Source organism: Podarcis melisellensis (genome assembly GCF_964234715.1).
Source record: "Podarcis melisellensis genome assembly, chromosome: 10".
NCBI lineage: Eukaryota > Metazoa > Chordata > Lepidosauria > Squamata > Lacertidae > Podarcis > Podarcis melisellensis.
In genome coordinates, this window is record NC_138542.1 from 56,908,452 (window position 1) to 56,934,897 (window position 26,446).

The 26,446-nt window shown below is 42.4% G+C and overlaps 1 protein-coding gene across 5 annotated transcripts in view; it reads left to right on the forward strand.

Moving 5' to 3' along the window:
• Positions 1-244: 244 nt before the first annotated feature.
• Positions 245-26,446, forward strand: part of IPO8 (importin 8) — a 38,041-nt gene continuing 11,839 nt past the window's right edge. The window contains exons 1-21 of one of the 5 annotated variants that reach the window (XM_081926840.1): positions 245-578; positions 5,281-5,362; positions 5,705-5,861; positions 7,319-7,477; positions 8,054-8,210; positions 9,258-9,347; positions 11,346-11,440; positions 12,543-12,627; positions 13,499-13,633; positions 14,137-14,245; positions 14,756-14,832; positions 15,347-15,463; positions 16,658-16,747; positions 17,298-17,463; positions 18,463-18,623; positions 19,223-19,348; positions 19,547-19,613; positions 20,254-20,412; positions 20,968-21,065; positions 22,377-22,472; positions 24,594-24,814. In XM_081926840.1, the coding sequence (XP_081782966.1) occupies positions 495-578; positions 5,281-5,362; positions 5,705-5,861; positions 7,319-7,477; positions 8,054-8,210; positions 9,258-9,347; positions 11,346-11,440; positions 12,543-12,627; positions 13,499-13,633; positions 14,137-14,245; positions 14,756-14,832; positions 15,347-15,463; positions 16,658-16,747; positions 17,298-17,463; positions 18,463-18,623; positions 19,223-19,348; positions 19,547-19,613; positions 20,254-20,412; positions 20,968-21,065; positions 22,377-22,472; positions 24,594-24,814 (2,531 nt within the window). In that variant the 5' untranslated portion in view covers positions 245-494. Of the gene's footprint in view, positions 579-655; positions 908-5,280; positions 5,363-5,704; positions 5,862-7,318; positions 7,478-8,053; positions 8,211-9,257; positions 9,348-11,345; positions 11,441-12,542; positions 12,628-13,498; positions 13,634-14,136; positions 14,246-14,755; positions 14,833-15,346; positions 15,464-16,657; positions 16,748-17,297; positions 17,464-18,462; positions 18,624-19,222; positions 19,349-19,546; positions 19,614-20,253; positions 20,413-20,967; positions 21,066-22,376; positions 22,473-24,593; positions 24,815-26,446 lie in introns of those variants that run through there. The other 4 variants (XM_081926841.1, XM_081926842.1, XM_081926843.1 and 1 more) reach the window with 4 other exon arrangements.

Genomic DNA, 26,446 nt, shown 5'->3' on the forward strand with positions numbered 1-26,446 from the left:
GGATCCTCCAGCGAAGTCCCAGCAACAGGTCCTCCTAGCATCGGCCTCCCTGCTTTCCCACATCAGCTGGAAGCCAACGAGGGAAGGGAAGGAGGGAAGCCCCCGTTTGCTCCAACTACAGCGGATGCTCTCCGTAACAAACCATGGCCGCCCCCATCTTTAAAAAGTCCACAGCAGGGGGAGGGCGGGAGCGGCTGCTCTGGACCGCCCCCTCTCTCGGCTCGGCAATGTGTGTTTCGTTTCCGTACAACAACATGGCGCCTGCCGTTCGGGCACCGCGAGAGAGTCGGGGAGGCGGAGAGACGAGAAGGAAAGCGCCCGGGGCGCAAAGCATCTTCTCCTTCGCGACAGCCGCGCTGTCGTAAACCGGTGAATGGCTCCCGTGTGGCGAAGGGGGAGAGGCGAGCTGGGGATTGTGTGCGGCGGCGGCGGCGGCCCTTCTCTCTGAGGCGCCTGTCCTTCTCCCCCCACCCGCCCGCCGCCATCGGAGAGACATGGATCCCAACCGGATCATCCAGGCGCTCAAGGGCACCATCGACCCTAAGCTGCGCCTGGCGGCCGAGAGCGAGCTGAACCAGGTGAGAGCGCAGCCTCCGGCCCCCTTCGCCGCCCCCGCCCCGCCCAGGGGATCGCGGCGGAGGCACTTCGGGGATCAGCTGCTTCCCCTCCCGCCAGGCCTCGGCGGAGGACGGGGCTTTGTTTCCCCCTCAGGGGGCGGCCTCCCTCCTCGCCTCCCCCTCTTGCCTCGCCGTGGTGGGCGCGCTCTTTCCATCTCTGAGGAGAATCCTGTCACTGCACCTCAGGCGCGCAGCGCTCACCTCCCCACCCGAAAACAGCCTAGCGGTTTCCTTAACGGATTTACACGGCTGTTCGCCTACATTCCTGTCCCGCCTCTCCGCCTCCCGACGTGCGCTCTCCCCGTGTTTTATCCCTCACCCACAAAATTGTGGCCCAAGCACCCACAAAATTTCCCATGAAGAGGCCGGGCACCCACAAATCCCGGCGCCAGGGCCAATGCACGATGCCCGGCACCCATGGCTCCAGGCACCCAAGGAGGCGCTCCTGCCTCACAGCCATCCTGTGAGGTGGTTTAGGCAAATCCCAGCTGGCTCTGGGATCACGCAGCCAGCTTTCATGGGTTGAGTGCGGGATTTGAACCCAGGTTTCACCCAGCCAGGACCTTGGGTGGTCTCTCAGCCACAAAAGCTGACCCCTCCTCCCTGTGAAGCACCCTTCAGTCTTTTCAGCACCAGAGGACTCTGTGGGAGCGGGAAGAGGCACTTTGCAGACTTCCAGATTTACTACTGTGCATGTTTTCATGGACTGCAGCCCACACAAATCTAATGAGAGATCTCTAACCTTGGGAAGCTTACCACCGGCCTTGTAAATAATCCCACAGAGTTTGCTTGCCTGCAAAAGATGTTTACTTGCTTCCTGGGGGCTGGCAGAGGAGGGAGGGAGAGCTCTGTCCCCGCTGCAGCAGCCCTATACTATGGCCGAGTACAAGCCATACATTTAAACCACATCCTCCCCCGTAAACTGTAGTTTAAGTGTGCTGGGAATTATAGCTGTGTGAGGGATAAGCTTACAGTTCCAAGGATTCTTTAGGGGAAAGCATTGTGCTTTGCATGTGCTTTAGATGGGGTGTATGCAGCCCAAGTTGCTATGCTGGGTTGGTACAAGGGGGCTTCCCTCTGGCAAAGCACTTGATTTCTGTGCTGGGCATATTCTGTGACCACCTGTATCCAAAATGGTTTTCCAATAGAACACGAGATGTGAGACCTGTAAATACTTTGGTGGTGTTTATTTGTTCCTTTGGGGGGAAAAATACATCTAAAAAGAAAAGAAAAAGAAAAGAAGGGACAAGCCTTTCACTTGCCTGCATGTCATCTATGACTATTAAGAACTAGATACAAGACTAGTTTGGACCTTAAAGATATGTCAATTTGCAGGGGACCAGAAGACGCTGCTGTTTTAAGAGAAAAGTGTGTGTGTGTGTTTGCTGTAACAGACTGACATGGCAACCTCACTGAAAGTTCTGTTCACTTTTGTTTGGCTTTTAAGCAGACATCTCACGTTTTGAAGACTGACAACAGGTTTTGGAATTTTGGGCTCCCTGGTTGGTATTGTAGGTACTCTACAGGTCTTAGACTTGTGGCTTTTAATTTCACAACTTTTTTTAACCATCCTAACCATTTTTGGTGGTGAAATTCCTTCATGCTACAACCTATGGTAGTTCCTATGATTCTTCAGCATAGTTATTTTTTGACAAGTTGACTTCTTCATCACCATCCCTCCAGAATTTTGATATTTTGAAATTAGATTGTGAACTTTTCCAACTTTTTTAAAGGTTGCCAAATTAATTACAAATCAGCAAGCAGTAAACTTCTGCTGCAAATCCCACTGAACTTAGCGGGACTTCCTTCTGAGTAGGCATGTATAGGATTGCTTTGTATGTCAAAATAAAATGCCTCATTTTATGGAATCATTATATGTGTACATTGAAGGTCAGTTCACAGTCCGTTAATGATCAAAACTTCTGCTAAGCAACCACATGAGTGACAGTCGTATTAGATTATGATAGAAGATTCCAAATCATTCACAAGTCAGTGGCAAGATTCTGTGGTAACTGGATTGTTCAAAAAGAGTCATGTCAAAAAACAACAAAGCTATGATACCTGAGAGAGAGCAGAAGGTTGTTGAATTTCAGCTTGGAATCAACATGCTTCCCGTGATCCAAGAATTCTTAGCTGCTTGTATACATATCTACGTTAGATAAAAAAGACCCAGGAACTCGTCAGAATGCCAACTTGTAGCTTTATTTGTACAAAGCTTTTTTTTTGTAATTTTCATAATGTAAAAAGATATCAGCACAAAGCAGTATATTACTCAAGTCAACTTTGACAGGGCATACAGACTGCAATCCCCCGGCACATCTTTACATCCAAACTAGCTCTAAAAGTTTTCAGTTCCTGCATATAAATACACATAACATGTTCATTTGGTTGTGATTCTAACAATGGAAATGAAGGTAAAAATGGTCGGATGGGGGTGATGTCAATGAAAGCTTAATTTCCTAGCTCTTGTTTGGTTCCATACTTTTTCTAAAAAGAAGAAGAGCAGAATGCGATCTTCTGCATTATGTTGTTTGAAGTATATGTTACCTTTGGCCTTCATTGGCCTTCAAGTATATGTTACCTTTGGCTGTTCATAAAAGAACGGTCAGCAACTGACAGCTTCTAAGTCAGGGGTCGCCAACCTGATGGGTACATTTGCAATCTGGACAACAGTTGTGGGCATCCCACACATGCCCTATTCTAGTTGCTACAACAGAATGCTTCTTTTTAGCCTAATTTCAGCAGAGGGAGAGGACACATTTGCATGATTCAGAAGCTTCAGATATCAAGTTTCTAAATGGGGGGGGCTATCTTAGTTATTATTATTTCTATTATTATTTCTATCGTTATGCATCATCTATGTTTAATGTTATGGGGCCATAGCTCTGTGGTAGAGCAATTGCTTTGCATACAGAAGGTCTCAGGTTCAGTCCCTGGCATCTGCAGGTGGGATTGGGAAAGTCTCTCATCTGAAGCTCTGGAAAGCTGCTGCCAGTCAGTATAGACAATATTGAGATGGATGGACCAATGGTCTGATATAAGGCAGCTTCTTATTTTCACTGCTTGTTTTGAAAGAAGCCAAAGGAGAGCCTTAATGACCCAGATGGAATTTATCCATAATTTATCCATAATTCTCTCTTGCTTTATCCACAATTCTCTCTTGCTTTAGTTTCTGATACCCAGATTTAGGCTTTCTTTTTTTAAAAAAATATCCAACATATATTGTGGCATTCATCCTGGATGAACAGCAAAGGAGGTATTCATTTGTAAAGAGGATCAGATCGGTTACAGTTTTACTTTTGTCCTTGACATGCTGACACATTTAGCTGCCAACTGCTGAATGAGGTCTTCGAAACCTTCTAGCAGATTTTAGTAAATCAATGCCACAGTGATGCTAATGCAGTTCCCATTTGGGAGAGTTAAGTATAGTGAAATGTCGTCAAAAGAATGCAACAGCTACAGACTTCTTAGGATGTACTCCATTAGTGACTGGTGCTGATCCATCAGTACCTGGTCTTGCATTTCCTTTGTGCTTGTGCTATTGCAGAGTGCCTGGTGCAGTGGAATCTGGCAGAAAATAGAGGGTCTGGGAAACTAAAGGGTTCTTGGTTGAGCCAAGAGGGGATGTGAAGGCAACCCAGTCAGCCATATCAAGTCAAAGGCCATCCACCTACTGCAAATAAAAGATATTTCAAGTGTGGAAGTCGGTGTGGTTAGGTGAATGCAGGAGTGTTATGGGCAGCTACTCTCCTGCCCCAGTGGCTAAAGTTCAAATAAAATATGAGGGACAGGAGAGAAACCATTTAAGGAACTTTGGAAATAGTTAGAGGGTTTTAATGATGTGTGATTTCATATCCAGCAGTCTTTTTTTCAATTACAAGCTCAATCACTCAGAATAATTTTCCTGAGTTCTCTGGTTGGGTTGATTTTTTGTGATATCGGAAAATGCCTTTTCCAGTGATAACTGGAAATTTCCATCAGAATGACTGTGGCCAGGCTGACACCTTTTTCCCTTCTTCCAGTTATTTTAATTTATTCCCTGATCCACAAAAAAGTATGTAAAAGCACAAAAAATTACCTTAAAAATATGTTGCATAAAATTAATATAGGAAACTAATACTTTGAATGTACTTTGTACTTCTCAACTGTTTATGAAGGTAATAGTGTTTTATTGGAAGCTTTGCTGTTGCAAGAATCAGCAGCAGCAGCTTTGCTGTTGCTTATAGTTTGGAGGTGGAAATAGTATTATTATTTTCCAATTTTATTAAAGAAAAAAATGGTCAAAACCACAACTGGATTCACGAGCAGAACAAAACCTCTTGTGTCTAAGCCATCTGTTCATTTGGAGTGTGTCCACAGTATGCTCAACCCTTCAAACCGGTACTTCAAACTGCTTAACTTTGCAGGAGAACATCTGATTTTGAAGGGAACAATCTTTTCTTTATTCATGGCAATAAAGAATCATAGAATTGTATAGTTGGAAGGGACTCCTAGCGTAATCTAGTCCGACCCCCTGAAATGCAGGAATTTCAACTAGATCATACATGACAGATGGCTATCCAACCTCTGCTAAAAAAAACCCTCCAAGGAAGGATAGAGTACTACAGGTTAACTTGTTTTACAATATATGGTGCTTTTCTGATTGACTTTCTATGCATTTCAGTCCTACAAGATCATCAACTTTGCTCCCAGCCTGCTACAGATAATAGTTTCTGATCAAGTGGAATTCCCAGTCCGACAGGCAGGTGAGCAGAAATTATTTCTATGTGTTATGTTTATTTGGTTTGATAGTCATACATATCCAGATAGAATTTGGTTTGATAGTCATACATATCCAATTTCAGCTACTGTTTCTTACTTTGATGGTTTGCTTGCCTTGGCTACTGAACCTAAAGTTCAGAACCTAAAGTTCAGAACATGTTCCAGCAAAACAAGGAGGGTGCAGTATAGAGCCTGTGAGGAGAGTCCCAAGGGCTCTATAAGGACTGCATTCAGACCTTGGGATTGTTTGTTTGTTTAAAAAAATCAGCAGTCTTCCATGTGCTAGGACACCAGGACTTAGGCATGTTTTTCTTCTTTCACTTCAGCTGCTATTTACTTGAAGAACATGGTGACGCAGTACTGGCCAGACCGAGAGCCACCACCTGGAGAAGTGATATTTCCATTCAACATTCATGAAAATGATCGGCAACAGATTCGGGATAACATTGTGGAAGGAATTATTCGTTCTCCAGACTTAGTGAGGTATGTCAGGCTTGGGGACATGCATCAGAAATCCCTGAATTATGTTTCAGGGAGAACTAATGCTTCCATTAGGTATGAATTATGCAGATCATGCTACTTTACGTCAATTTTTACTCTGTATAATTCTTTTTGAAAATTGTGGTTTTCCAGGAGGTGATGGGTTAGGAAGGGTAATGGAAAGTAAGCTAAAGGACTTGGAGTCACTTCTGTAATAATTCTTAAGTGGAGGCTTCCCAGAGAGCTGTTTCTAAAGAAGATGGTTTGGATATTTCATGTTAAGGTCTAAATGAGAATTGTAGAGAGGCAGGCTAATCAACAAAGGACAATTAAAGCTAAATTATTATATCCTTTTGTCACACCAAGGAAGTTTTGTTTCCCAGATGAAGATAAAGAAAACTCTTTATAATCCATTTTTGACCCAGTCTAGATGATAAAGATCTGTTCTCACCCTGCCTGCCAGCTGTTCCACATAAGCGTGTAATGGGGAAAGGCTGTAGTTCCTTGGTAGAGCACATGCTTTGCATGAAGAAGGATCTAGGTTCAATCTCTGATGTTTCCAGGTAGGCTGGGAAAGACTCCCGCCTGCAGCACTGGAAAGCCACTGCCATTCAGTGTGGACACTACTGAGTTAGATGGACCAATGGCCTGGCTTGATATAAGGCAGCCTCCTGTGTACATGTGCAGGCCTGATTGATACCAACGCAGAATCCAGAAATGGGCTGTGCGATTTGGTCTGAGTGTGTGGATATAATGCACATGGGCCCTCTGCAGACATTAGGTCTATTCATGGATATCGGGTGGCCCAGTGGATGATACCATCTCACTGTCTCACTGTATATAGCCTCTAGGTCACCCAGGATTGACCCTGGGTTAATCATAGAGACTGATGGTCTGCAAGTTTGCAAATCTTGTGTGCTTTAGTTTCTAGTAGTCATTAATTTGTGTGTATGTTGTTTATTTTGTTACTCCATTTCTCTCTTATAACTCGAGGAGGAAGGAGACGACACCAGCAATATGGTTTCATTACACAGTATCCAACTAAACAGTTCTGCTAGTGCAATGACGTCTAGGTGTTTTATGGAACTGCCCTGCCCTCTCCTCTCCCTGTATGACCCCTAAATCTGTTCTTGGGTTCCCCCCAACCCTTCAGAGCAGATTTATAGGGCACGCAGGGCATGTGCAGGGAAGTTCCAATCCATAGCTAAAAGGCCTTGCACTAGTAGAACTTTGTGGTTGGATACTGCCCATAGTTACACTGAATGTGATTTCACATGTATCCCCTCATCCTGTCTTTGTCTTTTGAAAGGTTTCTGTTACTCTCCTTTTGCGGAGGATTGTCTGATAGCATTTATTTATTTGCTCTGGGTTTCTGACATGCTTAAAAGAATTTGCTTCTCAAACTGTTTACCAGAACGTGTTACTTGCTGACACACTCTTCTTCTTCCCCAACCTTTCAGGGCCCAGCTGACAATGTGCCTCCGCACTATTATCAAGCATGACTTCCCAGGTCACTGGACTGCAGTGGTGGACAAAATAGGCTATTACTTGCAGTCTCCCAATAGTGGGAGCTGGCTTGGAAGTCTGCTGTGCCTGTACCAACTCGTGAAGACCTATGAGTAAGTGGATCTTCTTCTGGGAAAGCCCCTTGCCCAGTAGCCTTGCTCATACAGATGGCAGTGTCTGGAGAGCACCTCCAAGTACATGCATGTACCCCTCCTTTTGCCTTGACTGGTTCCTTGGAGAAATAGCTTCTCAATTCTCAAAGTAGAATGTATGTGTGGAGAGGGAGAAAAACAGGAGTCCACCCATGTGCTCAGGAGAAGGCAGCTCTAGCCAATGGGAAGCAGTCCTTGCATTCATCAAGGTTAGGGCAGAGTGAGTAACATGAGAAGAGAGACTCGTGCTTTTTTTCCAGATGAAAGTAGATAGAGCTTGATTGCTGTGTGCAATATGTGAGTCAACATGAAGGTTCAAGTAATTATCAGATTACTTGATAATGCTGCACAGCTGTGTAAATTATTGCATATTCGCCACATGTCTCTGATTTGCTGTGCTGAAAAATGGATAAAAATGGTCAGGCAGGGGTGGAAGGATGGCAAGCAATACTGAATCTTTTCCTTAAAATGTAGAAGAATTAGGACAAGTGTAAAAGTTTGCTCCCTAATTGTTTCTGGGTCCGGCTACTTCTGCAGATACAAGAAGGCCGAGGAGAGAGAGCCCCTCATCGCTGCAATGCAGATATTCTTGCCTCGGATTCAGCAGCAGACAATCCAGCTCCTTCCTGACAACTCCCATTATTCTGTGCTGCTTCAGAAACAGATCTTAAAGATTTTCTATGCACTTGTTCAGGTATGAGCCTCTGCATGTAAAGCAGATTATAGAGAGTTCTGGGGTGGGTGTGGGGGACCCTCTGCATCATTTCCCTTAAGAGGCATACTTCAGAGTGTTTCATTCACTTCAAGCTTGCTTACTTATAAATTTGGATGTTTAAGATTACAGTCTTAGGCCTGGACTTCACAGTATTTCAGAAAAGAAAAAATGCTAATGAGAGATTGTAACTCCTTACAATAAGCCTGCAACTTGCACACGGGTTACGTTCTGAGGATTGTGCCTAAAGCCGAAATCATGTAGAGTCAAAACACATTGGGTGTACAGTAATGGCAGTTGGAATTGCCAAAGTCTTTTTTCCTGAATTTCCTCCCCATTTGGAATTTTTTTTGCCAAGTGCGTAAAGCTGAATGAGCACAAGTTAAAGGTGTGTAAGTTGCAGGCTTACTGTGCGTTTATAAGTGCCCCTGGAATTGACATATTTAGTCCTCTTTAGAAAGTCCTTAACTATGTAAGCATAAACAGTTTGACTGTGTAAAGTGAGGAGCTCTCTGTACTTAAGAAGGCTTCCTGGATGTTGTAGAAACCAAGATTTCCCTTCAAATGAATGGGGGCCTTCTTTTCTAATTGCTGTGCAGGGAGGGAGACTGATGAGGAGAGGCAATTTGCAGCCCTGACTTAGAACACCTTTTCTGCATTCCCTTTCTGTTACTTCTGTGTATCACAATACCTCCACACTTCCCCCCCATGCGTCTTCTGTATTCCTCTGTGAAACGCCCGATGCACTCCTCTTAAATAAATCCCTGAAAGTCATTGCTACCCATGGATGGCCAGGTGACCATCACATAACATACACTCCCAGGGCATTAAGAAAGGTAGTTCTACCCCTGGAGCAAAAATAAATAAATAAATAATCCAGCTGCGTTGTGGTATAATAAATTGTTTTCTTTAATAAAAACAAGGTCTAATTTCTAGTACAAATAATATAGTCTGGAAACACAGCAATACCTTTACTCTTTGTGTGTGACACCCCGCCCCACTCCGTCTTTTTCTTTTCTTTAATTCCAGTATGCACTGCCACTTCAGCTGGTGAATAACCAAACTATGACTCAGTGGATGGAGATTTTCCGGACTATCATCGACAGAAGTGTGCCTCCTGTAAGGATTATATTACTGGGCAACACTAATGCCTTTGGGGAATAGGAAAGGGGGAAGTGTGGCTTAAGGGGCATATTAACTTAAACCCCCCCCCCCCCAGTTTGCAGTGTTATTAGAGACTTATCCTCTAGTTGTTTTCCAGTATTTTAAAAAAGGAGGCAGAAAGAAGGACAGTAGCAATTGCTCACACTTTCCACTGGCTTGGCAAGAATATAGGGTTTCTGAAATACAAGGAAGAAGATACATAGGAAAATCTGACTTCAGGTGCCTTCTACAAACCTGCTGCCCCCCCCCCAGGCCCCCTTGGCCTCTGTAAGCACCGAGTGATGTCATCGCAACATGTGACCATGGGCTGCCTTGCTCATGGTACCCTGTTACAAACTGAGCACTGTTGCAGCCTCCCAACTACAGTGGTGCCTCTGGCTGTTTCACTGTCTCTGGGCCCTGTTGGACTTCAATGCCCATGTATACCCAGGACTTGCAAGAGACCCATTGCCTGTGTTGGTGCGTCTCTGTGTGGGTCGTGTTCTATAAAAGCAGATCAGCACAGGAGTGTGCTGCCAAGTGTGGTTGCAGAATCTCCCTCTTTGAAGGTTTTCATGGAAAACTTAGCCAGATTCCTTTTGACCAGGCTGGGCTTGGAGCCATTGGCTGCCTTGATATGGGGAGAAGGAAACAAGCATTTGTTCCAGCACAGTGGCCCTAGATACCAGTTGCTGGAGCTTGGGGGCTTGCGCTGGAGTGGAGCAAGCAGAAGGTACTGCTCAGTTGACTCAGTTGTAGAAGCTGATATTGCCCGTTCCCTTCCGTGCTTGAAGATTGCTCCAAGACCTAAGTATGTACAGTGATGTAGCTTAGCCAGAACCTACCCTTAGTCCATGATGATGATGATAATAATAATAATAATAATAATAATAATAATAATAAGTACCCCGCCCATCTGGCTGGGTTTCCCCAGCCACTCTGGGCGGCTTCCACAGAAGCCAAAAATACACTAAAATATCACACATTAAAAACTTCCCTGAACAGGGCTGCCTTAAGATGTCTTCTGAATGTCAGGTAGTTGTTTATCGCTTTGACATCTGATGGGAGGGCGTTCCACAGGGCGGGCGCCACTACCAAGAAGGCCCTCTGCCTGGTTCCCTGTAGCTTTGCTTCTCGCAATGAGGGAACCACCAGAAGGCCCTCGGCGCTGGACCTCAGCATCCGGGCAGAACAATGGGGGTGGAGACGCTCCTTCAGGTATACTGGGCCGAGGCTGTTTAGGGCTTTGAAGGTCAACACCAGCACTTTGAATTGTGCTCGGAAACATACTGGGTTGAGACTCAAGCTGTGGAGTTACTGACATTTGCAAGTTAGTTTTGCACGATATATTATACAAGCTTTAAAGATGCACAGTTTTGGCTTGATGTTCTGTGCATGCTATGACATGCCAGGGCAAGGTCTGAAGGCACCTGATGCTGCAGCTTTGCTGAAGCCAAGCAGGTCTGAATCTAGTCAGTGCCAGGATGGCAGATGCTTATGTATGTATCTTGCCTTGAGTTTTATCATGAATAGGAAATAAGCAGGATATAATTCATAATAATATATCGAAAGGTATGGGGTGGACACTACAACCTGCATAATCTGTGTAGTCTGCAGAGTTTGAACCATGTGGAATTTGCCTCAGTAACAAATTCTGAGGGTTTTGTATTGGTGGTTTCAGAGAACAGTCTCAAAAGAAGTGATTTTTAGTCTTTTTACAGTGCTATCCTAAACATGTTTATTCAGAAGTAAATATCACTGTGTTCAGTGGCCCTCTTTTGATTATGAATCTTTATATTTTAATGTTTGTGTTAACTGGTCTTTATACTATGTAAACCACTTCAAAGCCAATTTTGGTTCTATATTTTTGGTTCTATATTTTTGGTTCTCAATTTTGGTGTGTGTATATAAGTTTCGTTAATGTTTAATGTTAATTTGTGTACACATTGGCTGATAGTTATTTCCTTTCATTAGGAGACTCTGCAGATTGATGAAGATGATAGGCCAGAACTTGTATGGTGGAAATGTAAGAAATGGGCTTTGCGGATTGTTGCTCGTCTTTTTGAAAGGTAAAATGCTAACTAGAGCAAATTTTCTGAACTCTGTTTTTCTCAACGCTATACTTCAGTCATTTTTCTATATATTTAATGCAGAGCTTTCCAAACTCTGTGTCATGACACGTTTGTGTGTTGCATGAATACTCCCTGCACCCCTCCAGGGGCTGGAAAGGGGTTAGTTTAACCTTCGGTTTGCTAGTAAAACTGAATTACTGTGTCGCGAAGTGAGGCATGTCTAAAAAGTGTGTCACCAACATTAAAAGTTTGGAAAGCTCTGATTTAATGTAAAAAAGTATCCTTACAAATCTAAAACAGGAGCAGAAACTTCCAAACTTCTTATGGCTGCACCAGAGGGGTGAGTATATGAGTCATAGTCACTTGTGCCTGTAACGGTAAACCAAGGTTTAGCATTGTGTCTGAACAAGCTCTGTATGTTCTTTCACGCTTTTGTTCACATCTTTTAAAAAAGTTTTACCAATTTTACCGAAGGTCTCCATTGAATATTTTATTTTGCTCATTTTCTGTTTCTCATCTTCCAACTATTTGTTGAATTTGTATATCATCCTTCATCCAAAGATCACAAGGTATTAAATCAGAACATAAATTACATAACAGAAAACCCAAAAACAAACTAGAGCTATTTTGAATATATCTAGAGCGTGCAAAATCAAGCCATGCCCCATTAGCCATCTTACTGCTTGCCTGGGAGTCAGGAAGTCGGGCAAGCCACAATGCATGGTGGGTGGACTGTGTTTGGCTTCATACACAAGAAGAGCAAGTCACAAGTTATGAAGGCCTTCTCTAGTAGAGTGATACCTTTACAACTTTGAGACATCATTCTTTCAGCTCTTCAGAGAAGACTACTTTGCTTAATGTGAAATCTGTCTTTTACTATAGGTGGGGTATAACACCTGCATGTAGTTAGCCAAGGGGAGTCACAGTGAGTGTATGCATCCTTGTTGCCTTGAATGGTCCTAGATTTTGCTTCCCTGCTTTTCTTCTTCCTTTGGTGTCCAGGATTATTCTGAGCACTCTTTTATACATGATCAACTTTAGCGGCATGTGTACACATTAACCTTCAGTTTATGTACTCGCTTTGGATTCTTTCTTCAAGGTATGGCAGTCCTGGGAATGTAACAAAAGAATATTTTGAATTTTCTGAGTTCTTCTTGAAAACCTACGCTGTAGGAATCCAACAGGTAAACATCCGCCATTTATTTTATTAGTATGATAGTTCCACAGCAGGAATTTTTCACTTGTCCTTTATGTATCATTTCTTTAACGCAGGGATGGGGAACTTGTGGCCTTTAAGATGTTGTTGGACTGCAAATCCCATTATCTCTAGCCATTGGCCTTGCTGTCAGGGGCTGATGAAAGATGAAGTCCAACAGCATCTGGAAGACCACAGCTTTCCCATCCCCACTTTAAGGCATTCATTTCCTTGCTTGAGTTATTGGCTGTTGCACAACAGAAGGAATAGCAGATGCACCCCAGGAACCTGGGTAAAGAGGGGAGGGCACTCATAGTGAAACTGTTCGCAGGGCCATTTTAGGATAATCACAGATGGTTAGTGCTCTCTAGGTAGAAGCCTCATACCATCTAATATTTAGATCCCCCTTGTCAGGAACTTGTTAGGAATCTGCTTCACACTGAGTCAGACCACTGCCTTGATTGACAGGCAGCAGCTCTCCAGGGTTTCATACAGGGTTATCTTCCAGCCCTGGTTGAGCTTGGGACCTTCTGCACACAAAGCGTCTGCTCTATCACTGAGCTATAGCCCTTAGTTTTTCAAGGTGCCCCTTTTCCCAAAATGAACTGCTGATTTTTTTTTAATTATTGTAGCTGCCACCTGCACCTCTCTTGCCTCCATTTTGGCCAGTAGGTCCTCCTCAGATGATCAGATTTGACCATTGGGCTTCCAGTTGCTGGTCCCTGTTGTATGTTGTTACAGCAAATCTTTCCCATGGCTACCATGTTCAGGGATGATGGTGGTAATGGAAACAATCACAATGTTCTAATTTTAAGGACAGATTTTCAAATGCAACCTGATATATGTTGTTTTTCCTTTAGGTGCTCCTAAAAATCTTGGACCAATATAGGAAGAAAGAGTATGTTGCACCACGTGTCCTTCAGCAAACATTAAACTATCTGAACCAAGGGGTCAATCACTGTATAACCTGGAAGCAGATGAAACCACATATGCAGGTCAATACAAAAATAGTGATTGGTGTCCCTGCACAAATACTGAGGATTTGAGCTAGAGCTTTTCATGTAGTGTTGGAGCTTGAAAAATTAATTACAATAATTAGCATTGCAATTACTATAATGGGAATGCAGTCACTTGGACAGAAATAGCCAGTCAATAGCATATTTATTTCATTTATCTGTATTTTATTCCACACCATCGGTAGGATTTGGAGCGGGCTCTCTCTCTCTCTCTCTCTCTCTCTCTCTCTCTCTCTCTCTCTCTCTCTCTCTCTCTTTGTGTGTGTATCTATCTCCCACCCCTGCCTGATAACATTTAGTAATGTAAAGTGTGTGATGTGACATCATTGCACTAGCTGCTGGATTTGGTGGGTCCAGTATGCAGCACACTGCACTGTTGCAGGATTCATGATGATGATTTGTTGGGGTGAGGACTTGTGTTTGAATGATTAATAATGTGATTTTGCTCTGTTGAACATTCTCTTTGCTTTTTTTCTTATTAGACTGTGTGTGAAGAAGTAATCTTTTCCCTGATGTGTTATAAAGATGAGGATGAAGAGCTCTGGCAAGAGGACCCCTATGAGTACATCCGCATGAAATTTGGTAAATTTGGTAAATATGTGTTATGCTTCAGCTAGATGATTTCCTTGCTATCAATGGTATTATTTCCCAGTAGCACCCAATGTTTGAACAGATTACTATACATTCAGATGTATACAGTGAGAAGTTTTGTTTGTTTGCACCTGTAATTTTGTTAGTATTTAGGCAATATAACAAAAGGAGATAAAACAAAAAAGATGGCAAAGTAGGACATCCCCCTGTTTAACCTGTCCATTGCACTCCATCCCTAAATAACAGTTTGCTTAAGCCCCCATAAACTATGATTGTGGTGAGGTGTCTGTTAAAAACACAAAATGAGGGAGAGACAGTAGGATATTGGCTGAAAGCTGTTTACTTCCATTAGTGATTGCTCATTTAAGAAATAAAAAGAGCCTTGTTGGGTTGTCCTTGTTCTGTCAATTTCAGAATGATTTGTCAAAATGTTCTTGTTAAAGATTGTGCAGTAACACTTGATGTGGTTTTCTGTTCTTGTTCTTTTTGTTGTTGTTGAAAACTTGAAAGATGTCTTTGAAGATTATGCATCCCCTACAACAGCTGCTCAGATACTTCTGTACACTGCAGCAAAAAAGCGAAAAGAGGTACTTATAATACAAACGCTATGACATTATAAAGGCTTGTACCGCTTCCTCCATTCTTCATTGGCTGTGACGGGAAGCCTGTGGCCCTCCAGATGTTGTTGGGGATGGGAACTGGAATCCAGCAACATCTGCAGGGCCAATATTTCCTATCCCTGCTTAAAGGCTATTTGTCTCCCTTTTAAAAACAAAAATATATATTCTTTATTACATTTTTATCCTCTTTTTTAGCCAAGTTGCTCAGGATGTCCCTGCCTGAAAATCCATTGTTATCCTTGCCACAGCCATCTGAGCTGGTTCAGGCTCCAATGACCCCTCCCATTCCTCCAGTCTGGACTGACGTTGCACTGAGTTGCCAGGCAGACAAATCTTGAGTCTGGCCTCTCCCCATTCCCCATGGGTCATCTAGCATTCATCAACAGCACCACCACCAGTGTCTTCTTGGTTTAAACAGAATGACTCCAGCATTTTTGACTTTCTAGTTCTTAATTTTCTGCGTTTTGTTCCATCTGTTTAGGTGTTACCCAAAATGATGGCATTTTGCTATCAGATACTTACTGGGCCCAATGTTGACCCTAGGAAAAAAGATGGGGCATTACATGTGATAGGATCTCTAGCAGAGATCTTGCTGAAGGTAAGCGGATGAAGACTTGTAAGATACATGTAGTTTTGCCACCAACTATGTAGTCTTCAATGTGATTCATGAAAACCTTAATGCAGGGATCAGAATGCACATGTATATCTCTGACAGAAGGTCTGTGTAGAGCAGGAGTTGATAAGCGATTCTAAGAGAGATGAATGAAAATGGAATGAACCAAAATTTGTACAGTATGTTTCAATTAGTATTCTGGGACTACCTGGCAAGTCCTGTTGTACACAGGTATTTCATCAGAGACATGCATGGAAATGAAATTGATCTGTGGACAGTAAGGCATGGTAAGTAGCTCTAGAATGTTCATTAAAACAGATGTATCCTAGTTGTTCTGATCAATTTAAATGCCGTCTTGAAAAGCAGGTGTGTGTCAGAGAGCACTTTGGTCCTCAAAACATAACTTGAAATAATCCCATGGTATGCTATTGGCCCATAAACCAGTAGTGGCACTTGAGCACGAGGACAGTCAAGCTAGACAGGGATTTAGCCTGTGCATCAGCAGCCAGGTCTAACCAAAGGAGAGAGCTACAAGGAAGCCTCTTAACAAACGAGGCAATATCTCTGGTCTATATCAAAACTCCCAGGTTTTGTTTTTCACCTGGTCTTAGAAAGATATTCTTCTCCTTTTTACAGTCTTACTTAAGCACACGAGGAGAGCCTTGCTGGATCAGACAAAAGGCCCATCTGGTTCAGTATTTACAAGAGCTACAAGGAAGCCTCTTAACAAACGAGGCAATATCTCTGGTCTATATCAAAACTCCCAGGTTTTGTTTTTCACCTGGTCTTAGAAAGATATTCTTCTCCTTTTTACAGTCTTACTTAAGCACACGAGGAGAGCCTTGCTGGATCAGACAAAAGGCCCATCTGGTTCAGTATCTCTTAATTCATAGCAAGTCCGCATTTCTGGATACATGTACCTTCATAGGGACACATTCCCACCTGTGGCTGTAATTGGCCTGGACAGCATAACATATTTAACAGTTGGGCATTTCTGCATTTTATTGGACTTATATAATGCCAGAATATTTTCTGGAAATGAACCTTGAAGCTAGAAGCTGATTTTGGTTTATATTTGTGCAATTACTCTAGGGGAGTTAAATTTTGGGACATAATTGAATGTTGTCACATATCAAAATGGAGACTAACCTTTTTTGTGGCTACTATTAATTCCATCAGAAGAGTGTCTTCAAGGATCAAATGGAGCTGATGCTACAGAATCACATCTTTCCACTGTTCATGTCGAACCTGGGGTATTTGAGAGCAAGAGTAAGTGACCAGAGCAAGTGTATCATTCTGCGGTAACTTGCTCTTCTTAGCATCATGTAGAGAGCATCTTACAGCTGATTTAAACTTGTTTGCTTTCCCAAGGGGCAATGGGGCGAGATGGCAATGGGGATGTTGTTTTGCACATTGTTGCTCTTTGCTTTTTTTGTTTGCTCTTTTATTGCTGACATTCTTGCTTGCTGCCTCAGTGTCTCTCTTGAAGGTCGGGTAACTGTCTGGAGCAACATTTTCATGTGGCACAAAGGACTGTTGCCTGTGCAAAACTGTCTTAGTTATACACAAGTGTCTCTTTGGAACTTGGCCTAGGATTTTAACGGTTGTTGTTGGTAGTGGTGGTGGCTTTAATCAGGGTTGGCTGCATGCGCGCACACACACACACACACACACGTTTAGTTGTCTAATGTAAGCCTCTTCAAACCATAAGATGGGGTACAAGTCTAATCAGCTGAGAACTACCAGCACACAACTAGATTCCTTAGAGAACCACAGAACTCAGTAGTGTTTGTTTTGCTTTCTCCCTCTTATGCTGCAGTCCTGTTGGACTCTTCATTCGTTCAGTACTTTGGAATTCCACAATGAACTCAACCTAAGGAATGCTGTTGAGCTAACAAAGAAGAGCCTGATTGACGACAAAGAGATGCCTGTCAAAGTGGAAGCTGCCATAGCACTTCAATCTTTAATAAGCCATCAGGAACGAGGTTTGATTTTGATTTTCTTTCTTTCTTTCTTTCTTTCTTTCTTTCTTTCTTTCTTTCTTTCTTTCTTTCTCTCTTTCTCTCTTTCTCTCTTTCTCTCTTTCTCTCTTTCTCTCTTTCTCTCTTTCTCTCTTTCTCTCTTTCTTTCCTCTGCATGAACATCCCCAGTTCAATTCAAATGCCTAGTTGCTAAACTTCAGATTCCTTCTGTCAAAATAAACAAATATTATGATAATTCTCCTCTCTGTAATGACAGACACTAGAATATAGAATATGTACCAGCCAGGAAGGGTGCATCCTCTGGAAATATTTGATTTTCCTATTAAAATAGAGTTTTAACCATGAAAACATTGTTCTTGCCCTACTGTGTATTGTTGCTGTAAAGGTACACCCATGTATTGAGTATCCATGCTCCAATAACATCAATGCATCATTTGCTGCTCTATCAAGCATCCTACCATGTGGTTGTTACTGACTGAATAAATGCCCACCTAGTTCATTATTGGCCTTTCATTTCCCATTCTTTGAACCTTTATTTAAATGTCAGGTATTTTGACTGCTAATTATGCAAATAGGTCTGAGATGAAGGTTAGGATTGGTGTAATAGCTGCAGATGTTACAGAACCCTGCTTTGGCAAGTCATCATATACTATCTTCTGCAGTTTTTTTGGAGAAAGAGAGCAGGGTGGACCTGAGTGTATCTTCAAGGAAAAAGGTGCAAATTCCCCAAATGGTCTGTTTAGTTTTCTCCCTTTTTCAGCTTTCCAACATACCTCTTTTTCCTGCACCAGTGAAATAGTTCAGGAATAGAAAGCAGACAGATATGTGTACCTAAGAAGCATTGATAAATAAATAGATAGACAGATATCTGTATTTTATCTTTCTATCATTTTATCTTCTCTATCTAAGGGGTTTAGTCCTAATCCAGACCTTTTTGCATCTTCATTTAGCAAATGACCCCTTCTATCTTTTTCTGTGTTGTTTTTCTGTGTGCCTTTTTAGCAAAGGAATACATTAAGCCCTACATCAGGCCAGTTATGCAGGAGCTGCTGCTTGTTGTTCGGGAGACTGAGAACGATGATCTCACCAATGTAATCCAGAAGCTGATTTGTGAATACAGTCAGGAAGTAGCAACAATTGCTGTTGAAATGACACAGCACCTGGTAAGAGATAGCAGTGCTCTCATACAGAGGAAAATTTCTGATGTTTCTGGTTCCAGTTGATATTGTTGGAATCAAGAATTTATTAAGGGATGTGTAGCTTCCAGCTTTGGCATTGTAAAGACCAGTCTGCATGTCTATAAAAATAAGTTTTAAACGACTTGAAGAAAATTAATTGAATGCATTTCTCATTTTATCTCAATACAAGGAAGTACATCCTGGAAATTTCCCATGTGGTTTTGCCCATATCACATTTTTTTTCAATGGGTTAACCCTAAATATTGAAACATTTGTTATACTAATTTTTAAACTGCTGAAGCGTAAGTAACCTGAAGTGTATGTAACCCGAGGTACCACTGTAGATAGTTCACAGCTGGCTCACTCACTAGAGGAGGCCAACACAGCCAGTGGGAAGAGCTGTGGAGGGCAATGATGGTAAGCCCTCTTCCCCAGGTTTCCAGGTGTTCTAACCGCTAGTGCAGGACTTACTGCAAGGTGCTGTGCCCATTGATGGCTATAATACATCGTAATAATTCATAGTCTCCAAGGATGACCTAATCAGCAGGCTGCTTCTCCATTCTTTTGTGTCTTGATTTCTTTAGGCAGAGATATTTGGGAAAGTTCTCCAAAGTGAAGAATATGAAGAACTGGAGGATAAAACTGTCATGGCTATGGGGATCCTTCACACAATTGATACAATCCTTACTGTCGTGCAAGACCACAAGGAGGTGAGCCTTCTCCATCACTTGTCAGCAGGTGGCGCTGTGGGCCTATTCTGCCCCACAAAATCTTTGCCTACAGCTTTCAGCCAGTCATAATTTTAAGTTTTAAGTTAGCTTTTTGTTTTAGGGCAGCTGTTCATTTAAACAAAAACATCCAGTTGTTACTTTCATGCTATAAACAGTCTCTGTCTCTTCTTATTCTAGATAACTCAACAGCTGGAGAGCATTTGCTTACAGATCATTGGCCTCGTCTTGCAGAAGCACGTAATAGGTAAATTTAAAAAGCTGACCTTCTAGAAAATATTGCCAGATTATTTGTTTGTGCTTGTATTGCAGAGAACTAAAAGCCACTCTTGAATTAGATATTTCTAATTAGGTATTAGAATATAATTTTCTAATTAGATATTAGAATATAGTACATCCTCTTATTCCAGCCAGCCTTTGCCCTCCAGATGTTTTGGCCTGGATTGGTGAAGGCTGCCTTAACAACTTCTTTTCTCTGCTATCCACTTCAGTTTAGGCATAAATAAGTCACCTGTTGTGAATTTACTTTTGTTGCACATTAGACATATAGATTGTTTTCTGTAATGCGGATTGGAAGGCCAAAGGAACAACAGTTAATTCAGTTCTAGACATACCTGGGAAATTGACAGTGGGGCAATGGGAGTATAGTATTGTAATGCCCAGGTTCAAATTGCACTGAATGTGCAGTTTTGAATTAAGTCTATGCAGTGCTGGTTGGTAAATTCCTTACTGTCACACCTTCAGGTGAACTGGCAAGCTTGCTGTCAGTATACCTCAAGGAAGACATGATTGCAAAACATGTTTGCTGGTTAAAATTGCTGTATAAAGGATTGATAATGGTATGAATCTTTGCAGTTTGTGTGGGATTTGCAAACTTTTATTTTCAGACCTCATCAGATCTGCGGGGGTTTCCCTTTCAGAGTTCTATGAAGAAATCCTCTCTCTAGCATACAGCTTGACGTGCCATCTTATTTCACCTCAAATGTGGCAGCTTCTGGGTGTCTTATATGAAGTATTTCAACAGGATTGCTTTGAGTACTTTGCAGGTAATGAGCTCTGTAGTGTGTTCTGAAAGGGGATTGACTGATGTTATAATAACCTGAGAGGCTGGAGCAGTAGATCTGTTCAAGTAACTTGATTTGAAGTATTATGTTGGCTAGCAGTAGTTCAGGAAGCTATGATGGAGTGTATCAATTGTCAATTTGTCTCAGCTGAGTGAAAACAAGCTTGCATTGTTCCTCAGTGCTATAGATTCAGAGCTGCATGTGCACGGGGTAGCCTTGTGCAGAGTGGTGTGCACTTAAATTGGGCTGTGGCAATCAGTTTCTGAGACCTATATAAACTCTGCATATTGAGTAAATTTGCATATTTCCTGCTTCCGTAATTTTATTCCGTCATGCAGCTGGCTTCAGGGATTGTCAACACACTTCTGGAATTTCTTTGGAGCCCTAGGAACTAGAAACTTGTTTTTCTCCCTCTTCCCTTTAAGTTATGTATGTGTTTATAGTGCTTGTTAACATGTACTATACAAGGAAAACAACTCTACAATGCTAACCTTACTTTTGCTCTCAAGCTTAGCTGTTTTGCTTGTCTCTGTCTAGATATGATGCCTCTCTTGCACAACTATGTCACTGTCGATACCGATACGTTACTGTCAAATTCCAAAAATTTAGAGATCATTTACACCATGTGTAAAAAGGTAAGTATTGCCATTGTTCATACCTTTACCAACTAAGTATCAAAAATGACTATGAAAAAGTGACCGAAAAATGTAGCACTGGGTGAAATGTAAAGGTCACAAGTAGTCCTGTTTAGACCCGCATTTAAAATACATTATCGGCTTGCTTCCCTTCAGCAGACTTCAAATCCAGGGTCTGAGGGTCATGCCTGCATGTTACTCTGACAGGATGAGTGTAGTTACTTATACCCACTGATTTTGGACATGGTATGACTTTCTAAAAAACCAGGATTTTTCTGCCCACGCCATATGTTGGATCCTCTTCCAATTCTGTTATTTCTTTCACTTAGGTTCATAGCACATCAGCATGCAAGACACCCGCTTTACAACTAGAAACGATGTATATCCTACACAAAAACATAAATCCTACACAAAATCCTACACCTGGTATTGACCAGGTATATCCTACACAAAAACGTAAATGTGTTTGTCTTTTAATTACATGAGCTGTACCAGCAAACAGGACAAACACTTAATCTGTTCTTGAATATTCAGTTTCGGTTGCTCTTCCTAATGTGCTTGTTCTGGGAAAAGTCCCACAGAGGATTAGTAGAATTGCCTTTCTCTAGTAGAGGGCCCTGCTTTGGCTCAGTTTGCTTGAGCATCACAGAGCTTTTTGCTCTGCCATGCATCCTCTTTGCTTTTAGCATGCCGAGGTCTGAACACTTGAGGTAGGTCTGCTGGGATTGACAGCTGTGCGTTGCGTGCAGGCTTTGTACTAAATGGCCTTTTGGCCTATTCTAGCTCTATGAATCTGACAGTGAGACTTGAAAACAGAATAACAGATGTGAGCTCTCTTGCTTTTTGCTCACTGAGCCAGTTGAGCATAATGTTTTGAGAACTCTTAATTCACATACGGATTCAGACCACAATGTGGAAGATTCTACCCTGTTTTTGAAGGCTGGGGATCAATTTCAGTGAGTGCCACTTAACTCCACGAAAAGGAATAAAAGTGCCAATACTAAGACTCCCATTATGGGAACACCTAAAAATTGTTACCGTTCAGCTTTACTGTTTCTCCCTCATTTCTGTGTAAGCTTATGTGATTAGCCCCTCTGTTTTTTTGTCTGCTCTTCTCTTGTTATCCAGTTATGTTGGATGCCTTGCTGATTATTCAGATAAGAGGTCATACTGTATTGGGCAATATGTTTCTTAGATATGACATGAATGGTTCAGAACAGTTTCCATTTACACCCTGAGCAAACATGTCCTGTTTGGGCATGTTTAATGTCAACTGTCTTCTCAGTAATTTGTTCATGGTTTTGTTGCTAGGTATTAACTGGTGATGCAGGAGAAGATGCCGAATGCCATGCAGCCAAGCTCTTAGAGGTCATTATTCTGCAGTGCAAAGGGAGGGGTATTGACCAGGTAATCATAGAATCACAGAGTGGCATATAGTTTTTCCTTTGCTGATGATCATTAGATGGAACTGGCTTGAGTTAGGTCTGTGCTTGGAGGAATGGTCTGTTTGGCCTAGGTAATTTTTATACTGTAGTGCTGGGCTAGGTGTCACTTTGATTCAGCATGACAGACAGGGCAAAACATGGCTACCTTGGCAAGGAATTCCACAGTCTAGACACAACCACTGAGAAGGCCCCTTCTCCAGTCCTAAGAGGGCCTCCACGGAATACCTTAGTAAGCAAGCATGTAAACAAGCCTGAATTCTACTCAGTATTGATCCAGAGCAGTATTCCAACTAATAGTTAGCAGAGTAAAAATTTAAACATGTTGCAGGATTCCCAAACAATAGACCAGAGGCCATTAATATTTCATCCAGCAGAGCTTTACTGCTGCTGAAGGCAAATGAGCATAATGGTCACAAATCCAATACATTCAGGATTGGCACTGTCCATAAGACATCCAGTTGCACCAGACTTAGGTAACTTAAACTTACAATAACTTATAATAAGACTAAACCTTAACCCTAAGCATACTATATACAGAACACTGCAGCAGAAAGAAAGAGAGATAGAAAAGAGTGAAACCCAGGCCCCTTCTGGCCTTATTATTTTAGTCAGCATGACCTTGACAGGAAGAGATAACAGGACTTGTTTAAGCCAGCTGTACTCAGCTTCCCAAACATCAGGAACCTTCTGCTTGTTTCTTTCACACAGAGAGGCTTCCAGAACCCTCTTGAATTAATTAGAATAGGAAAGATCTCTACACATCAGATCAATACTTTCTGTACCAAGAAACTGACAGGCAGTCCTTTAGATATCCCAGTCCCAAACCATAAAGGCTTTTCAAGGTCACCACCAGCCCTTTTGCCAGTCTGTTCCTTCAGTCAGACGGCCACCTGCTGCCCACTGCTCTGGGTAGGGAGGGTGAAAGGGGTGTGAGCTGCATGGGAACCTTGTGCATTGCCACCTTTTCCTGTTGGCAGCTGACAAAATTGGGCAAGAGGAGAACAGGGGGTGAAGTGGGGTCATGGTGGGATGCCAAAGGAGAAGAGAAAAAAGGAGGAAATCTGGGGAAGCAGATAAAGGAAAAGGTTGAACAAGGGATTGGGGGAGGTTGGAGGCTTCCCCTCCAAAGCACCCTTCATCTATCATAGGACCATACCTTTGACCCCAGGTGTAGCTGAACTCCACAGCCCCCACAAGCATGGCCAATGGGTGTTCCCCACACCTGTTCTATCAAATTGAGAAGTTACAATCTGGTGGTGAGAATTTAACCACCAGATGGCGCTCCGGGTGCTTAAAAATATTTCAATAAAAAATTGCCTCTGCTTCTCTGGCCTTCTGCTTCCAAAATTGATCGCCAACTTTCTGGCAGTAGCTCTTCTGCTTTGTACATTACGCAAGTATTTGGTGGTATCATTCAGCTGGTGGTTAGGTGGGACTCATATATGATGGGCTACAAGCTATCTCAGAGAGGTGACCGGTATAAATTATGCATATTTAGCAGAGTTGCATATTTTTTCTTATTTTGCAAACCCCCAGGGAACAACAAAGAGCTTCATAGGGTAGCGAAGCTTTGCTTCCTGACAACTGGAAATCTTGTTCAGCAGTTTCTTTGGCTTTCTGAGATTTCATCAGGCATAGTTCCCATTTCTTCAGTAATTGCAGGACTGGAAAACAGGCCTTTAAAAAGAAAGAGCCGAGATTCTTAGGAAGCAGTATTCTAGAGCCAGTATCTCATTATATGGTTTTATAACATAATTTCCCCTTCAAAGTCACATAAGGAATTGTGTGCTGTATAGTACTGTATGCTTGTGAGGTAGCAATGGGGAAACCTGTGGCCCTCCAGGTGTTGCTGGGATCCAGTTCTCATCATCCCCAGCCAGCATGACCAATGGTCAGAGGTGATGGGAACTGTGGTCCAGCATAATCAGAAGGGCCACAGGTTCCGACCCTTATTCTAAGGAAAGGTAATTCTAATTGTAAGTTAAAGCCTTTTAATGCCTGGAACTGTCTCTGAACATATTTCATTTCTCCACTTTCCCTTTGCTTCCTCTACCCCATGTCTCTCCTGTTTTTCTATCCTCAGTGCATCCCGCTCTTTGTAGAAGCTGTCCTAGAGCGCTTAACGCGAGGGGTTAAAACCAGCGAGCTCCGCACCATGTGTCTCCAGGTGGCCATTGCAGCCCTTTACTACAACCCTGATCTCCTTTTGCACACTTTAGAGAACATCAGATTTCCTCACAACCCAGAGCCCATCACTGCACAGTTCATAAACCAGTGGATGAACGATACAGATTGTTTCCTTGGGTAGGTGTCCAGTGGTTTTCTTTTTTCTTTTTTAAAAGCTTAGGGCTTCTTGGAAAATGACTTTTGATTTTGGTTTGCATAGAGGGTCCAGGAAAATATCAAAACCTGTGTGGAGGGAGGATTTTCCTTGACCTTCCCCATCAACTGCAGCTCCAAATTGTACTCTGAAATATTTTTCACAACCAAGAAAATCTATTTGGCTTATTTTTTAAAAATAACATCATTTCCTCCAATCGTTTTGTTTTAGACACACACACACTTTAGCTCTGTTATGTTAAGAAGACTCCACGTCAGCCATAGAAATCCTCAGAAATTACTAACTGGCAAGAAGAAAAAATACTAGCCATGCTATGTTTGCTTGGTATAGATACAGATACAGATATAGATATCTAAGATTGGTTCCCAAAGCAGCTTACAATGAAAATCCATACCAAATTGCAATTATAATTAGGGATATGTTACAGGTAGGTAGCCGTGTTGGTCTGCCGTAGTCGAAACAAAATAAAAAAATTCTTTCCAGTAGCACCCTAGAGACCAACTAAGTTTGTCACTTCTTCTGAAGAAGTGTGCATGCACATGAAAGCTCATACCAGTGACAAACTTAGTTGGTCTTTTAAGGTGCTACTGGAAGGATTTTTTTTATTTTGTTTCAGTTAGGGATATGTCACTGTGCAGAAGAGGGAAGTTGCTTTTAGCCTCTGGCTGTTGGTGGTATCATCTTGATTCCAGGCTGTTCTTTCCAGGGGGACATACAGGCATGTTTGGTTGCTGGCTGATAGTAAAGGTGATCACCCCGCTTAGCCCCCCGCAACGTCTTCTAATAGAGCCTGATTGAGTGGGGTGGGGGTATTTCAGGCAAACCTCCCAAATGAGAAAGGTAAAGTTATCTGTGGGGAAATGATCAGTGGGGGAGATTGCAGTCAAGATTTTATTGTTCTTTAAAATTGGCAGCTTTTTAAAGAAAAAGAGAGAGAAGTCCCATCCCCATAGTTGAAAGCCGCTTCCTTCTAAAACCATTTTGGGTATCCCCCCCCCCAACAAACAGCTTCCATACCCCAATTCACCACTTGCGAATGAGGTGGCAAATTGTAAGTCCCCTCCCCTCATCCCGAAATCATTTTTGGGGTTGAATCTCACCCCTGAAGTGAAAGTGAAACAACAGCCTCCAATTCACCATTTGCAAATGGCATTTTGACCCCCCCCCCAAAGCATAGGTTTTAAGAAGCTCATGTCTTCCCTCTCAGTGCATGTAGCGTGTGCCTCCCAATTCTGTCAATGGGTGTATAGGAGTCATTTGCTGTATATAGAGTCAGGAGTTTTAAAATGTTGTGCTCCCCACATGCAGCATCTGTGTGAGTAAGGGATTTTTCACAACCTGTGCGTGGCAACATTTATACCGAGCTGTAGATTTCTTAACGATAAGGGATTTCAGATCATACTTGAATCTGTTGTGTTGCTGAATTTTGTTGTGTTTGGAAGTCATTTTCTGTGGACGATTACGATGCACAGTAACAGACAGTTGTCCTTTAAGGCTGAGGAGGAAACATTTAACAAGAACCGGAAGCCATTTACTGTGGCTGTCTTGACATCTTGTAATATTCGTTCTTGTCTTGGAGTCGATGTTATGTAACT